Source organism: Pelophylax lessonae (assembly GCF_965119305.1).
Source record: "Pelophylax lessonae genome assembly, chromosome: 4".
In the NCBI taxonomy this organism is placed as follows: Eukaryota; Metazoa; Chordata; class Amphibia; order Anura; family Ranidae; genus Pelophylax; species Pelophylax lessonae.
In genome coordinates this window covers 98,801,486-98,819,826 of record NC_138771.1, presented here as the reverse complement: position 1 = coordinate 98,819,826, position 18,341 = coordinate 98,801,486, and the positions used below count along the sequence as shown (strand labels likewise).

At 45.1% G+C, this 18,341-nt stretch overlaps 1 protein-coding gene across 1 annotated transcript in view; it reads left to right on the top strand.

Annotated features, from left to right (window-relative positions):
• Positions 1 to 3,581: 3,581 nt before the first annotated feature.
• The window catches only part of RFX7 (regulatory factor X7), a 229,830-nt gene continuing 215,070 nt past the window's right edge, over positions 3,582 to 18,341 (top strand). The window contains exon 1 of the mRNA XM_082254929.1: positions 3,582 to 4,191. Coding sequence (XP_082111055.1) covers positions 4,037 to 4,191 — 155 coding nt within the window. The 5' untranslated portion in view covers positions 3,582 to 4,036. The remainder of the gene's footprint in view (positions 4,192 to 18,341) is intronic.

Here is an 18,341-nt window from a genome sequence, read left to right as displayed (position 1 = left end):
TGCTGCCTCTCTGATTAATGCCCTCCTTGCCCGGTCTGTGAGTTTTGGTGGGCGGCCGTCTCATGGCAGGTTTGCTGTTGTGCCATGTTCTTTCCATTTGGTCATGATAGATTTGATGGTGCTCCTGGGGATCATCAAAGATTTGGATATTTTTTTATAACCTAACCCTGACTTCTCAACAACATTGACCCTTACTTGTTTAGAGAGTTCCTTGGTCTTCATGGCAGTGTTTGGTTAGTGGTGCCTCTTACTTAGGTGTTGCAGCCTCTGGGGCCTTTCAAAAAAAAAAAAAAGGCTTGTATATGTAATGACAGATCATGTGACACTTAGATTGCACACAGGTGGACATCATTTCACTAATTATGTGACTTCTGAAGGTAATTGGTTGCACCAGAGCTTTTTATAGGCTTCATAACAAAGGGGGTGAATATATACGCACATGCCAATTTTCTGTTTTCTATTTCTAAAAAATAGTTTTATGTATATATATTTTTCTCATTTCACTTCACCAACTTAGACTGTTGTGTTCTGATCCAGCACATAAAATTCAGATTAACAAAACATTGAACTTAACTTCTTGCTGACCGCCCACCATAGTATTACTGCGGCAGGGCGGCTCGGCTGCGCAAAATCACGTAGTACTACGGTTTAGACACAGCGGGAGGTGGGCCGCGGGAGAAGCGGCGGCTATTGCCGCCGGCCTCCGGCAATCGTCAGATAAACTGACAGAAAACCCGCCTGCTTATGTAAACAAAGCAGGCGAGTCTTTTGTCAGACAGGCACGGAGAGATCAGAAGTTTCAGGTAAGCTTAAACTTCCATCTCTCTGTGCCTGTCAGAGAACCCTTCCCCCACACAGTTAGTAAGCAAACACAGTAAGGTACATTTTAACCCCTTTGATCACCCCCAGTGTTAACCCCTTCCCTGCCAGTGTCATTTATACAGTAACAGTGCATATTTTTTAGCGCTGATTACTGTATTAATGCCACTGGTCCCCAAAAAGTGTCAAAAATGTCAATTAGGGGCCCGATCTGTCCACCGCAATGTTGCAGTCCCACTAAAAATAGCTGATCGCCGCCATTACTTATAAAAACAAAAAAATAAAAATTCCAAAAATCTAACCTGTAGTTTGTAAACGCTGTAAGTTTTGTGCAAACCAATTAAAATGCGCGTTTTTGGGATTTTTTTTTTTACCAAAAATATGTAGCAGAATACGATTTGGCCTAAACTGATAAAAAAATTTAGATTTTTTTACATTTTTTTATTGGGAATATTTCATAGCAGAAAGTAAAAAATATGGCTTTTTTTTTAAATTGTCGCTTTTTTTGTTTATAGCGCAAAATCAAATACCACCATAAGAAAGCTCTATTTGTGGGGAAAAAAAGGACATCAATTGTATTTGGGTACAGCGTTGCACGACTGCGCAATTTTTAGTTAAAGTAACGCAGTGCCGTATCGCAAAAAATGGCCTGGTCATTAACCACTTGCCGTCTACTCACGTTGAGCCTACTGCGGCAAAGTGGTTCGTTATTGGCTGGCGACGTAGACCTACGTCGCCAGACACTCCCCTTTCGTGCGCGCCACCGGAGGCTCGCTCCCGCTGTATTCAGTCACATCGGGAGTCGGGCCAGGGGAGGAACAGCGGCGATCGCAGCTGCTCTTCCCCGATCGTCTGGGAATCGAGTGTGGGGATCCGCCTGCTTGTGTAAACACAAGCGGGCGGATCTCCTAAGTGACAGGCAGGGTCAGATTGCAGGGTTCAGCATAGTTGAACCCTCGATCTGTCCTTGTGTCACACAGTCACCTTCCCCCACACACGTTAGTAAGCACCAGGCATACATTAACCCCTCCCTCTCCAATAAAATTAACCCCTTCCCTGCCAGTGTAATTTTTACAGTAACAGTGCATATTTATAGCACTGATTGCTGTAGTAATGTCACTGGTACCCCCAAAAGTGTCAAAAATGTCAGTCAAGGGTGCGATCTGTCCGCCGCAATGTCGCAGTCCCGCAAAAAAAAATCGCAGATCGCCGCCATTATGCGTTAAAAAAAACCACCAAAAATGACAGAAATCTTTCCCTTTGTTAGTAAATGCAATAACTTTTGCGCAAACCAATCAAAATACGCTTATTGTGATTTTTTTTTACCAAACATAGGTAGCAGAAAACAAATTGGCCAAAAATTAAAAAAAAATTGATTTTTACATTTTTTTTGGGGGGAATTTCATATAAGAAAATGTTAAAAATATTGTTATTTTTTCAAAATAAACGCTCTTTTTTTGTTTATAGCGCAAAAAGTAAAAATCGCACGGGTGATAAAATACCACCAAAAGAAAGCTCTATTTGTGGGAAAAAAAGGACGTAAATTTCGTTTGGGTATGTGACTGGTGAAGACATCCCAGTATAAGCTGTGACTGGTAAAGACATCCCAGTATGAGCTGTGACTGGTAAAGACATCCCAGTACAAGCTGTGACTGGTAAAGACATCCCAGTACAAGCTGTGACTGGTGAAGACATCCCAGTATAAGCTGTGACTAGTAAAAACATCCCAGTATGAGCTGTGACTGGTAAAGACGTCCCAGTATGAGCTGTGACTGGTAAAGACATCCCAGTACAAGCTGTGACTGGTGAATGCATCCCAGTACAAGCTGTGACTGGTGAATGCATCCCAGTATAAGCTGTGACTGGTGAAGACATCCCAGTATAAGCTGCGACTGGTAAAAACATCCCAGTATGAGCTGTGACTGGTGAAGACATCCCAGTATAAGCTGTGACTGGTGAATACATCCCAGTATAAGCTGTGACTGGTGAATGCATCCCAGTATAAGCTGTGACTGCTGAAGACATCCCAGTATGAGCTGTGACTGGTGAATGCATCCCAGTACAAGCTGTGACTGGTGAAGACATCCCAGTATAAGTTGTGACTGGTGAAGACATCCCAGTATAAGTTGTCACTGGTGAAGACATCCCAGTATGAGCTGTGACTGGTGAAGACATCCCAGTATAAGTTGTCACTGGTGAAGACATCCCAGTATAAGTTGTCACTGGTGAAGACATCCCAGTATAAATTGTGACTGCTGAAGACATCCCAGTATAAGCTGTGACTGGTGAAGACATCCCAGTATAAGTTGTCACTGGTGAAGACATCCCAGTATAAGTTGTCACTGGTGAAGACATCCCAGTATGAGCTGTGACTGGTGAAGACATCCCAGTATAAGTTGTGACTGGTGAAGACATCCCGGTATAAGTTGTCACTGGTGAAGACATCCCAGTATAAGTTGTGACTGCTGAAGACATCCCAGTATAAGTTGTGACTGGTGAAGACATCCCAGTATAAGTTGTCACTGGTGAAGACATCCCAGTATGAGCTGTGACTGGTGAAGACATCCCAGTATGAGCTGTGACTGGTGAAGACATCCCAGTATGAGCTGTGACTGGTGAAGACATCCCAGTATTAGCTGTGACTGGTGAAGACATCCCAGTATAAGCTGTGACTGGTCTGTGAGGGGATCTCAGTGTGAACACTGTTGTTGTGGAGGAGGCAGCCTGATGTGTGTAGTAGTTGTTGTTAGGAGCGGTGCGCCTGCGCAGTGCCGGGTGCAGCCTCCGCTCCTCTCCAGTGAGCGCCGTGAGGGCTGCAGGCGGCTGCAGTGGGACCAGGTGTTGGATTTAGGCGGAGTGCAGCTGTGAGGGGGGCACATCTGCCTTCTTCTCCTCCTTCATGCCCCCTTCTTCGGCTCCCATTTCCAGCATCCCGCATCCTATGACTTGCAGCTAACCCCCCCTCCTCCTCGCCCTCTAACCTTACCATGCCCCTCACCCCTCTCCACGCGTCCCCACGGCTGTAGCTGCACCCCCACCCCCCCTCCGCCTCTCCTTCTCCCGAGCTGCCCCCGTCATGTCCCCTCAGCACGGGAAGGCCATCTACTCGAGGTCGGGGTAAAGGCCTAGCGTGCACAGCTCCTTCCGTCCTCCTGCTTCCACCCTCCTCCCTCCTCTCTGTCTCTCTCACACACCGAGCCCAGCATCAGCAATCATCATGGCAGAGGAGCAGCAGCAGCCACCGACCCCGAAAAAACAGCGGCCTGAGCAGCTGCCCCCCTCTGCAGCCCCGGGGAGTCTGCCCGCCCTGGTGACAGGACTGCAAGGGACGGAGGCCAGTGCACTGCAACAGAAGATCAAGAACTCCATCTGGTAAGAAGCAGCAGCACCATGCCAGCCTGTCATTCATTCTTCTTCTTATCACACAGGTCACCCCAAAGATCTCATCCCCCCCCACAGATCTCTATCCCCCCCACAGATCCACCCCCCCACAGATCTTACCCCCACAGATCTCATCCCCCCCCCCACAGTTCTCATCCCCCCCCACAGTTCTCATCCCCCCCACAGATCCACCCCCCCACAGATCTTACCCCCACAGATCTCATCCCCCCCCCCACAGTTCTCATCCCCCCCCACAGTTCTCATCCCCCCCCACAGTTCTCATCCCCCCCCACAGTTCTCATCCCCCCCCACAGATCTCATTCCCCCCCACAGATCTCATTCCCCCCCACAGATCTCATTCCCCCCCACAGATCTCATTCCCCCCCACAGATCTCACCCCCCACAGATCTCTCCCCCCCACAGATCTCTCCCCTCCCCACAGATCTCCCCCCCCACAGATCTCACCCCCCCACAGATCTCTATTCCCCCCCACAGATCTCTATTCCCCCCCACAGATCTCTATTCCCCCCCCACAGATCTCTATTCCCCCCCCACAGATCTCTATTCCCCCCCCCACAGATCTCTATTCCCCCCCCCCCACAGATCTCTATTCCCCCCCTCCACAGATCTCTATTCCCCCTTCAGATCTCTATTCCCCCTTCAGATCTCTATTCCCCCTTCAGATCTCTATTCCCCCCTTCAGATCTCTATTCCCCCCCCCACAGATCTCTACCCCCCCCACAGATCTCTACCCCCCCCACAGATCTCTACCCCCCCCCCACATATCTCTATTCCCCCCTTCAGATCTCTATTCCCCCCTCTTCAGATCTCTATCCCCCCCCACAGATCTCTATCCCCCCACAGATCTCTATCCCCCCCCAGATCTCTATCCCCCCACAGATCTCTATCCCCCCACAGATCTCTATTCCCCCACAGATCTCTATTCCCCCCCCCCCACAGATCTCTTCCCCCCCCCACAGATCTCTTCCCCCCCCCACAGATCTCTTCCCCCCCCCACAGATCTCTTCCCCCCCCACAGATCTCTTCCCCCCCCCCCACAGATCTCTCCCCCCCCCACAGATCTCTCCCCCCCCCACAGATCTCTTCCCCCCCCCACAGATCTCTTCCCCCCCCACAGATCTCTCCCCCCCCCACAGATCTCTCCCCCCCCCCCACAGATCTCTCCCCCCCCCACAGATCTCTTCCCCCCCCCACAGATCTCTTCCCCCCCCCCACAGATCTCTTCCCCCCCCCCACAGATCTCTTCCCCCCCCCCACAGATCTCTTCCCCCCCCCCACAGATCTCTATATCCCCCCCCAGAGATCTCTATCCCCCCCACAGATCTCTATTCCCCCCCCACAGATCTCTACCCCCTCCCCCCAGAGATCTCTAACCCCCCCCACAGATCTCTACCCCCTCCCCCCCAGAGATCTCTAACCCCCCCCCCACAGATCTCTATTCCCCCCCCCACAGATCTCTATTCCCCCCCCCCACAGATCTCTATTCCCCCCCCCACAGATCTCTAACCCCTCCCCCCCACAGATCTCTAACCCCTCCCCCCCAGAGATCTCTAACCCCTCCCCCCAGAGATCTCTAACCCCTCCCCCCGAGAGATTTCTAACCCCTCCCCTACCAATCTCTAGCCCCTCCCCTATCGATCTCTAGCCCCTCCCCCACACAGATTTCACCCCTCCCTTCCCCCAGATCTCTAGCCCCCCCCCCACATATCTCACCCCCCTCATTTCTGATCATCTACCATCTTATCACACAGGTCACTCCACAGATCTGACCCCCCCACCCTCATTATTCTGTATAGCCTGATGCACCCCCTCCCTCCCAAAATGCAGGGCATAGAGAAGTTGGCTGCCACTGGATGTGTTTTTATGTATGGAGGAGGGGCAGGTGAGATATTTATTTTGCAGTTTCAGGCAAGAACAACCGCTGCCTGCGTTCATCATCTCCTGCCAGTCTGCTTCCATCGCAGGATATGGAGAACAAATCACCCCACTCTGCCACTCTGTGATTGTACAAGTCACCCCACTTTTTTATATATAGAGAATATATATCTAAATAGATCTTTGTTTAGATATTTTTTCAATAGATCATTATTATTTTTTTTGTAGATTGTTTATTTAATAGATCTTTAATTTTTTTATTGTAAACATTTGGTTTATAGATCCTTTTTCTTTTAATTGTTTTTTTTTTTTCAATCTCCTTAATTTTTAATAACATGGCTCTTTTTTTTTTTGCTCTCCCCGATTAGGGGAAAAAAAAACAAAAAAAAAAAAAACAACCCCTGCAGATGGTGAATGCGTTGGCTGGGTTGTCTCCGTTGGCATGAGATGTTTTTACTAGAATAACAAAGGTGGTCAGATGCGGTCTCATGTGCTGAATGGCTGGCTGATTTTTTTTTCCTTGCATCAGGTCACTAGACTGATGCATTGTGGGAGGAGTGTCTAATACTGATGGATAAAAATCACACCTGTTATAGAGGTTTTATACACACACGTCTCGTACACATCCACCCCCTCCCCTACATTTTTAATTCAGCCTCTGGATAAATGAAGTGGCATTTTTTTTCTCCCCCTATAATTTTGCCGACAGAGACAGTTTGTTTTGTTGTGGTGTCAAAATATCTAAAAAAAAAAGATGGATCCTGTAGCCTCTTGTATCCTCCTACATGGCACAGGTTTCCTTATTTATAAACAATTAGATTTAGTGATCTGCTATAATACTTCTCTCATTGCTTGCATTTGAGTACAATTGCTCTTGTAATATTTGATTATGATAATGTTTGATCTGTATATGAGCAGGGTCCATCTTACTGAAGTAATGATCTATTTTTTTTATTGCAGTAGAAATGAAATTATGCATATGCGTAGTGCAGATCTCATGCATTGGCTGCAGATGCATGCTGTATGGGATTGTTTTTATGATGCAGTTATTTTTCTATATGTAGAATGGTTTCTCCTGTGATGTGTGTGCTTTATCACTGCTGTAAGACAGAATGCAGACTATACTAATGGCCCCCGAAATTTCCCCTATTCAATGTTATTTTAGCCGAACTGCCCATTAGGCTTTCTTCTTGTGTGGACTGAAATGGTTACGGGTGACGTTAGGAGATTAGTAGTGATGGGAGGACTTGATCCCGTGACCTTGTAGAATCAAGTGCAAGGCTCTTAACACCAGATCACCCATCCACACCCATTGAATAATTAATAAATGTAATCTGCTTTAGTTGAGTGTCGTTTTATTTCTATTCATGTTATAGGGTAATCCATCATCTTCACCGCGTTTTATCATAAACATTTGCATATAGTATAATGTTTATTGTGTGACGTGCAGTAGACATCTGTTCACTCTGTTTTGGTAGCTGGTTTTCAGGAAAACTGTGAATGATTATAGCAGTGTCAAGGTCATATAAGGTACATTAAATGAGGAGCACATGTGCTAACAGCTCTGTGTACCACTAGTCCCATGCACTTTTTTTGTAATGATTGTGTCTAACGCATGCTTATCGCAGAGGTCGTCTGCTGACGCTTATTTACAGGAAATATTATATACGTGTGTGTGTGTGTGTGTGTATATATATATATATATATATATATATATATATATATATATATATATATATATATATATATATATATATATATATATATCATTTTATTTTTCCTTGCTTGACATTAGGCTTTATAACCCAGCCAATGTATATCGTTCTAAGCTTTTCATTTCTTAAAAATGCTCAGTGTTCACTTCAGTGGTTAAGAGCCTATTCACATTAGCGCGACTTGTCAGCCTGACAAGTCGCGCTCGGTCGCGGTCCATTGATTAGCACAGGACCAGTTCTAATAGGAGCGACACAAGTCGCTCCGACTTAGAAAAAGGGTCCTGTACTACTTCGGGGCGACCTGGAGGCGACTTGCATAGACTTCCATTATGTGAAGTCTCTGCAAGTCGCGGTGCACGCGACTTCACAGGTCGCCCCCCCAAAGTCGTGTCGCGCTAGTCTGAATGGGCTCTAAAAGCTCAAGGTTTTTTACCTTCATGCATTCTGTGCATAAAGGTAAAAAAAAACTTCTCTGTTCAGCAGCCCCCCCCCCCCAATATTTACCTGAGCCCCATCTCCATCCAGGATGTGCACAAGAGCCTCGGCTCTCCGGGAACTGTGACTCCTCATTGGCTGAGAAAGCAGCAGGAGCCATTGGGGGGTACAGCCACTGAGCAAGCAGTAGAGAGGGGGCGGGGCGTGTGTGAATGGACACGCAGAACCGCAGCTCAGGATCTCTATTGCAATCTGCACTTGGAGAAGGAAGGGGCCAGGGGCGCCGGTCAGGGACCCGAGAAGGGGAGGATCCAGACTGCTCTGTGTAAAACCATTACACAGAGCAGGTAAGTAGATCATGTTTGTTATTAACCTCTTGCCAACCGCCCACCATAGTATTAATGCGGCAGGGCGGCTCGGCTGCGCAAAATCACATAGTACTACGTGATTTCATGGACGAGGTCTAGGCACAGCGTGAGGTGTCTAGGTCTTATGCCCCGTACACACGCGTCGATAGTTGTCCGTGAATTTTCGGCCAACGTCCGATCGGCCGATTTTCGGCTTGTTAGTATGATGCTTTCGACAACCGACTCCGACTTTTCGGCCAAATAAAATCTGGTGTGCTGGCTATAAAATTTTTGTTGGCCGTCAACACAACGGCCGATTGTTCCTCAGTCAGTACAGATTTCGGTAGACAAAAATCAGATGAGTAAGACTGGGCATGCTCAGAGAAGAAAAAACACACAGAAAGTAGACCAGAACATGACATCACTTCTGAAGTAGATTTTTGTTGGCCGAGAAAATTCGTGTGCAATCTAGGCACACTCCAACCAACAAAACACAACTCTGGACAAAAGTCGGCCGATCGGTCGGCCGATAATCGCTGCGTGTGTACAAGGCATTAGAAACAGCGGGAGGTGCGCCACAGGAGGAGCGGCGGCGATTGCCGCCGGCCTCCCGCGATCGTCAGACTGACAGAAGACCCGCCTGCTTATGTAAACAAAGTAGGCGAGTCTTCTGTCTGACAGGCAGGGAAAGATCAGAAGTTTCAGCTAAGCTTAAACTTTCATCTCTCTGTGCCTGTCACAGAACCCTTCCCCCACACAGTTAGTAAGCAAACACAGTAAGGTACACATTAACCCCTTTGATCACCCCCAGTGTTAACCCCTTCCCTGCCAATGTCATTTATACAGTAACAGTGCATAATATTTAGCACTGATTACTGTATTAATGTCACTGGTCCCCAAAAAGTGTAAAAAATGTCAGTTAGGGGCCCGATCTGCCGCAATGTCGCAGTCCCGCTAAAAAACGCTGATCGCCGCCATTACTAATAATAACTAAAAACTAAATAAAAATTCCAAAAATCTATCCCGTAGTTTGTAAACGTTTATAACTTTTGCGCAATCCAATTAAAATACGCTTTTTGGGATTTTTTTTTTTTTACCAAAATATGTAGCCAAATACAAATTGGCCTAAACTGATAAATTTGATTTTTAAACATTTTTTATTGGGAATGTTTTATATCAGAAAGTAAAAAGTATGGTGTTTTTTTTTCAAAATTGTTGCTCTTTTTTTGTTTATAGCGCAAAATCTAAAAACCCCAGAGGTGATCAAATACCACCAGAAGAAAGCTCTATTTGTGGGGGAAAAAAAACCCATCAATTGTATTTGGGTACAGCGTCACACGACTGCGCACTTTTTCGTTAAAGTAACACAGTGCCGAATCGCAAAATATGGCCTGGTCATTAATGGGGTAAAACCTTCCAGAGCTGAAGTGGTTAAAAATAAAATGTGATGTTGCGCACTCATGTACAGATATTCTGGGGGTCTCTGCCAGGCTTCAAGACCCAGCAGAGACCTGCGGCACATCTGCACACATGCGGGTTTCCATGCGCAGTGCGGTAAAGGAGGGCGAAGACCTCTTTTCCTCCTCATACATGAGCACAGCTCGAAGTGTGTGCAGATAAACTGTGGGGCTCTGATGGGTCCTAAAGGCTAAATTTCACTTAGAAAGGTAAAAGGAAAAAAGATCTGCAGTGCTTTTTGGCTCTTTGTTTTCCCCGGTCCTCTTTGAATTCCAGTTGCGGGTAAACCATGTTCCTGATCACTGTAGCATTATATGAATATAAAGCAGGAGTGGGCAACTTTATGCAGTCCTACTGGTGTGAATCCCATCATGTGTCTGGGGGTCATACCTGTGGCTGCATTGCCCTATGGGACTTGTAGTTCCATAACAGCTGGAGTGCTGAGGTGGGCCAGCACTGATTCAAAGATCCAGGAATCTAGTACATGTATACCTTCAAAATAAAAGCTAGTGTACCAGGATTTGCATTGTTTTTGTTGTTCATGTTTTTGGCTTTCTAGGTTCAATGGCTGTCTTCTAATTTTCTTTAGTTTGTTCATCCCACTCATTGAGTAACTTGGTTAATGTAGACTAGGTTCTTGAACAGTCAACATTTCTCCTATCAGGGACAACTTTATTTTTTATTTTTTTTTATAGATGAAGCAAAGCTTACTATTTTGTGTTTGTTACCAACATTCAGTATCAATAAAGTGATTGTTAACCTCAGACATGAAATTTGAACAAAGCATATCCCTCCATAGTGTGTACTTGTCTTAAACTAGTGGTGCTGAAATTCAGGATGCACTTGGCTGAAACCGAAATGTATGTTTTTTAAAAGAAATATAATTGTATTATATTCAACTTTTTCATTCATATCATGGATTTCAATGAATATGAATTTATTGTCGGCCATTATTGGCAGCTTTAGCACAAGAAAAGCTCAAGAAAAAAGCATCCCTGTAAATACTAAGTATTTCTTCGTACTGGTTTGTGTTAAAAATCCTGCTTGCTGCATTTTTGGTCAGTTAACCCTCACTTCCCTGTTAAAATGCATTGAAAATGCAGCAAGAAAGCATCAAAAACGCACTCGTGTTGTGTTTTTGATGTGGTTTTTCAGTCACATGACCTATGAAAAATGCACCATAAGCATGGCAAAATCGCGTTAGTTTTTTTTGCCATTATCGGTTCTTTTTCTATCAGCAAAACGCTGATAACCATATTTTCGGCTGATATTTTTTGCCAGCCAAAATTTCGGTGAATCACTATCTTAAATCAGAGCACCAAGGGGTAGATTTATTAAAACTGGTGCACAAAGAATCTGGTGCAGCTGTGCATGGAAGCCAGATTGGCTCTTAACTTCAGCTTGTTCGATTAAGCTTTCACAATAAAACCTGGAAGCTGATTGGCTTCTATTCAGCATTGCACCATATTTTGCGCACTCCAGCTTTAGTAAATCTCCTCCTAAGTGTCATTTCTGTCTTCTGCTTCATTCCTCTGAGTCACTTGTGAGAAGTTTTCCTGACAGCAAGAGAAAAAAGGGGACGAGAAGGTATCTCCAGCACACAGCCTGAGATTGACAGCTTCTGCTCTGTTCCTGTGTGCTGTGTGAAGGGTGGGCAGGGGGTGTGTCCCTTTCCTCCAATCAGCTCTCCTCACTGAGCTCTGCAGTGTGTAACTTCAGCTCTCCACCCCCCCCTTTTTTTTTCCCCTGATAACTCAGACAAGCTTTATTAATTCTGGACTTTAAATTGATTCAGAGAAGACTTCAGATAAACAGGTACAACTTATGTAGTAGGATTTGTTTTGTCTCTGTGTATCACCTGAAGCCAGTCGATTCACTAGGTAGTATATGGGAGGGTTTACAACCAGTGTAAAGATATACAGTGTATGTGCGTGTGTATATATGTACTGTGTGTATATATATATATGTATGTATGTGTGTGTGTGTGTATATATATATATATATATATATATATATATATATATATATATATATTACACTATATTGCCAAAAGTATTGGGACACCTGTTTTTACGCGCGCATTAAATGGCATCCCAGTCTTAGTCCGTAGGGTTCAATATTGAGTTGGCCCACCCTTTGCAGCTATAACAGCTTCAACTCTTATGGGAAGGCTGTCTTCAAGGTTTAGGAGTGTGTCTATGGGAATGTTTGACCGTTCTTCCAGAAGCGCATTTGTGAGGTCAGGCACTGATGTTGCACGAGAAGGCCTGGCTCACAGTCCCCACTCTAATTCATCCCAAAGGTTTTCTATCAAAATGAGGTCAGGGCTCTGTGCAGGCCAGTCCAGTTCCTCCAACCCTTAAACTCCCTCATCCATGTCCTTATGGACCTTACTTTGTGCACTGGTGCGCAGTCATGTTGGAACAGGAAGGGGCCATCTCCAAACTGTTCCCACAGAGTTGGGAGCATGAAATTGTCCAAAATGTCTTGTGTTGCTGAGCCCTTAAGAGTTCTCTTCACTTGAACTAGGGGGCCAAGCCCAACCCTGAAAAAACAACTCCACACCATAATCCCCCCCTCCACCAAATGATTTGACCAGTACAAAAAACCAAGTCCATAAAGACATGGATGAGTAAGTTTAGGGTGGAGAAACTTGACTGGGCTGCACAGAGTTCTGCCCTCAACCCGATAGAACACTGTTAGGCCCCTTTCACACTATCTGTCCATTGGACGGATTCCGTTTTTCTCAGCGGGGGATCGAGCCGCCGATCCCCCGCTGAGCAGCAGGAGGATGACAGCTCTGTTTCTGTGCTGTGTGTGGAGACACAGCTGTCAGTTCCCCATGCATCTCTATGGGGGAAATCGGATGGGAACGGACCATCGCTCCGTTCTCATCCGATCCGATCCGCTGGACGGATGGAAAATAGGGTTTCCATCCGTCCAGATTTGACGGATCGGGTCGGATCTCAGTGGACATGTCTCCGCTGACATCCGATGCCCCATAGGAATGCATGGGGGGACTGTTCAGATCCGCCAAAAAAACGAACAGGCGGATCTAAATGGGAAAGGGGCCTAAGGATGAATTAAAGTGGAGACTGCAAGCCAGGCTTTCTCGTCCCAACATCAGTGCCTGGTCTCAGAAATGCGCTTCTGGAAGAATGGCCAAACATTCCCATAGACACTCCTAAACCTTGTGGACAGCCTTCCCAGAAGAGTTGAAGCTGTTATAGCTGCAAAGGGTGGGCCACGTAAATATTGAACCCTATGGACTAAGACTGGGATGCCATTAAAGTTCATGTGTGTGAAAAGGTAGGCGTCCTGATACTTTTGGTAATATAGTGTGTGTACACTTTCATGGTTGTGCTTTAATATGTGCAAATACATATGTATGCATATACAGGCACCCAGGTTGCAAACAAGTTGGAACAGGTAAATCTTTTTTTTTTTTTTTTTTTTCAAAAAGTCAAACTAATATATTTTATATAGAAGCGTTACATACAGAGTGCTAAATATCACACTTTTTTCTTTTAATTTTGATGATTATGGCGCACAGCTAGCGAAAACCCAAAATTCAGAATCTCAATTAAAAAGAAAAAAGTAAATGGAAATGTTGGTGTACTGAGAAGTATGTCCATGTACAGTATAGTATGCACTATACTATACCAATACTTGGTTGGGGCTCCTTTTGCATGTGTTACTGCATTAATGTGGCATGGAACGGAGGCGATCAGCCTGTGGTACTACTGAGGTGTTATGGATTTGAGGAGCCATGTCATATGCTGGTGTTGGTCCACTGTGTTTTTTTATTATTATTATTATTATTATTATTATAATACAGAATTTATATAGCGCCAACAGTTTGCGCAGCGATTTACAGTGTGGGGGGAAGACAATACAGTTACAGTACAATTGAATACAGGAGGAATCGGCTATCAAGTCCAAAGTCAGCGCAGGAAATTCTAGAGCACTTCATTCTTCCCAATGCTGATCAGCTTTTTGGAGATGCTGATTTCATTTTCCAGCAGGACTTGGCACCTGCCCACACTGCCAAAAGTACCAATACCTGGTTTAATGATCATGGTATCATTGTGCTTGATTGGCCAGCAAACTTGGCTGACCTAAACACCATAGAGAATCTGTGGGGTATTGTCAAGAGGAAGAGGAGAGACACCAGACCCAACAACACAGATGAGCTGAAGGCTGCTATCAAAGCAACCAGGGCTTCCATAACACCTCAGCAGTGCCACAGGCTGATCGCCTCCATGTCATGGCGCATTGATGCAGTAATTCATGCAAAAGAAGCCCCGAACAAGCACTGAGTGCATACTATACTGTACATGGACATACTTTTTAGTACACCAACATTTCTGTATTAAATTTTTTTTTTTTTTTTTTACTGGTCTTATGCAATAATTTAATTTTATGAGATACTGAAATTTGGGTTTTCACTAGCTGTAAGCCATGATCATAAAAATTAAAAGAAAGAAATGCGTGAAATGTATCACTCTGTGTGTAACGCATCCATATAAAATATATGAGTTTCACTTTTAAATTGAATTACTGAAATAAATAACTTTTTGATGATATTCTAATTTTATGAGATGTACCTGTATATACAGTTCCTGAGCAAACTGTTGGCGCTATATAAATCCTGTATAATAATAATAATACACAGTAGTTTTCTAGCAATTTTAGGCAGTTTTCAAAAACAAAAAAAAAATCATAAGGATTAGGCGATCTCTCAACATCCCTGCCATATAAATATATACATTGTTTGCATGTTTCCAATCTTTTTACTAGTGCTAAGTGGTTGGTCACTATAATTTTGCCCTGTGTATGGCAAACATGAGGTCTGGTGTTCTGTACACAATCGAGCAACAGGGATTCCTAAATTTTAGGTTATAGAATCTGGTTTGACCTGAAGGAACTACTGAAGGGTACCTGGTGAAGGGCTTGATTCACACTGTATAGTGTCGCAACAATCATGGCTTTCCTGACACTGACATCCTATTTTGTCTCAATACTTTTTATTTTTTTAAACCCAACCATTGCACTGGATTTTTCAGCGCAGGTTTGTGGTTTCTCTTTTTTTCTTTCAGTGCAGCCCTGTTTGTCATAGTAATGTGAATGCTTTTATTTTACTGACAAGATTAATGACAACTAGTCACTTTGGTTTATATAAGAGCGACTCTCACTTACTTAAGCCTCGTACACACGCACCGATTGTTGGCCGTGAATTTTCGGCCAACGTCCGATCGGCCGATTGTTGGCTTGTTAGTATGATGCTTCCGACAACCGACTGCGACTTTTCGGCCGAACAAAATCTGGTGCGCATGCTATAAAATATTTGTTGGCCGTCAACAGAACGGCCGATTGTTCGTCAGTCAGTACAGATTTCCGCAGACAAAAATCAGATGAGCAAGACTGGGCATGCTCAGAGAAGAAAAAACACACGGAAAGTAAACCAGCACATGACATCACTTCTGAAGTTGGTTGTTGTTGGCCAAAAAAATTTGTGTGCAGTCTAGAGCACATTTCAACCAACACAACAACACTGGACAAAAGTCGGCCGATCGGTCGGTCAACAATCGGTGCGTGTGTACGGGGCTTTAGTTGTGTTCACTTTTTCTGAGCAATATTCTCTGATCTAAAGGACCCTCTTAAAGTTCTTAAAGCACAACTCTGGCCACAATAGCCTTAGGCAGCCCATAGATGATTTGACCACCATGGATGGAAGGAAAGAAAATCACAGTCAGTGTTAATGTATTTTGCCGGTGGGTGGAGCGCAGGGAGTCTTAACAGCAAGTAGAACACAATGATTACTGCTAGCGGCTATAGCCGTATGTAAAAAATCTGAAAGGCTTGTTGAACCCAAGCCAATCGATAGATCAACTTGAATCGATTTGAGTACAATTCGCTTGCCCATACATGGATCAAATCTCGCGCAGAACTGGACGAATTTCGATCCATGTATGGCTGGATTTAGAACATTCCTTTACCTAAAAAGCAACTGCAGTCACGTAAACTTTTTTTATGTCGACATAAGAACAACTCCCGCTACTTGGATGTAAATGCTGCAGCTCTCATAGACCCCTGATGCTGCGGTCCTGTCTCCACCTCCTAACTTCTTGGCCATTCACAAAACCAAGCCTGGAGCCTTGTGTTCTGTGAAAGTTCTTGGGCAGGGGTCTCCAAAGTATGGCCCTCCAGTTGTTCAGGAACTACACTTCCCATCATCCTAATCATGTCTGTGAATGTCAGGGGTTTACAATGCCTCATGGGATGTGTAGTTCTGCAACAGCTGGAGGGCCAAAGTTTGGAGATCCCAGTTCTAGGGGATTGGGGCAGACACTAGCACAGCTCTGAGGTCTGTGATACCTGCAAGTACAGCCAGAGCTGTGCTAATCCTGGCATGTAAACAAGCAGATTTTCCAAATATAGAAGAAAGCCAACATGAGGAGAGATTCCTTTGCCCTAAAGTAGAACTTACAGTGGTTCTAAAGGCAGAAGTTTTTTTTTTTTTTTTTTATCCTAATGCATTCTATGCATTCAAGAAAAAGAGCCTTCTGTGAGCAGCAGGCCCCCTAAGTCCACCCCTAATACTTATCTGAGCCCCATCTACATACAGCGATGTTGCATGTCAAAATCAGTGAGCCAATAAGGAGAGAGAGGGGACGGAACCGAGCTGCGGCTCCGTATCTGAATGGACACACAGAGCAGCTGCCCCTTTTCTCCCTATAGCAACCTGCTTGCTCTGGGGGCACTCAGCAGGAGGGAGGGGGGGGGCAGGAGTGCTGGCGAGGGACCCGAGAAGTGTATCTGGGCTGCTCTGTGCAAAACCACTGCACAGAGGAGGTAAGTATAACATCTTTGTTATTTTTAAACAAAAATAAATGAGACTTTAATATCACTTTAACTCATCCAAGTCTTTCTTTTCTCCCTCCCTCTTCCTAGTCTCCACTCTTCAATTAATGCTGGATTAAATTTAAAATTCACACTCACCTGGCAAGCCTGTGTCCTATGCTGCCATCTTGGTCCTGTTCAGCTGGCTGCATCTTCGGGTTATGGCAGCTCCACCCCCAGGTTTTTCTGTGAATGGGCTCCTGCAGCCTTCTGGGATATGCGACACTGATTTCCCAGGGTGCTGCAAGAGCTGGGCATGTCATTCTGGTGTAATTATGGTATAGAAAATCCCAAAAAAATAAAAATAAAATACCCCTGAATATAAATGTTATTCTGAATGGGGAGGGGGGTTACTGCTTTAACCAGTTAAGGGATTATTGTATCTAGATTTTTTTTTTAAAATTAAACATGTTCTACTTACCTGCTCTGTGAAGTTGGTTTTGCACAGAGCGGCCCGGATCCTCCTCTTCTTGGGTCCCTCTTCAGTGCTCCTGGCCCCTCCCTCCTGTTGAGTGCCTCCACAGCAAGCAGCTTGCTATGGGGCACCCGAGCCGAGCTGCAGCTCAGTGTATCCATTCAGACACAGAGCAGCTGTTTTGGCCCCGCCCCCTCTCCCTGACTGACTTTGATAGCCACGGGAACCAGTGACGCCGCTGCTATGTCTCAGCCAATCAGTAGGAAGGGACGGACAAGGGACTCATGGACATCGCTGGATAGAATGGGGGCTCAAAAAATATTAGGAGGTGCTGGTGAGGCTTCTGCACACAAAAGGCTTTTTATCCTAATGCATTAAGACAAAAAACCTTCTGCCTTTACAACTCCTATAAAGTAGACACACTGGGGTTGTGCAAAATCTGGTGCAGCTGTGCATAGAAACCAATCAGCTTCCAGGTTTTCTTACAAACTGGATCCAGTACTTTTTGAGTGATGGACCCTGGAACAAGCCCCAGAACCCCAGGAATCCATAGGAAATCTCTTTTTAGAGCAGTTTTTCTTAAAGCTGAATTCTAGTATAATAGGATAAAATGTCCTTTAGGCCTCTCTGTATGGCAAGGGTTAATGCTCATTAAGTCTAGGGCTAAAAGACTTTAAGGCTACATTCACATGTTAGCATAGCGGACCGCGGCAGAATCACTGCGATTCTGCCCGCGATCCGGAAATCATTGCAAATCGTGGGACGCCTGTGCGTTGCCGTTGATTTGCAATGGCACCCCAGACGCTGTGCCATGTTTCTGCGATTTCCGCCTGCCAAATCGCGGTAACATTGCGCAAACAAAATCGCGGGTCGCATGACGCCCCAAAGAAGCTCTTGTACCTTTTTTGGGCGTCATGCGACCCGCGATTTTGTTTGCGCGATGTTACCACGATTTGGCAGGCGGAAATCGCA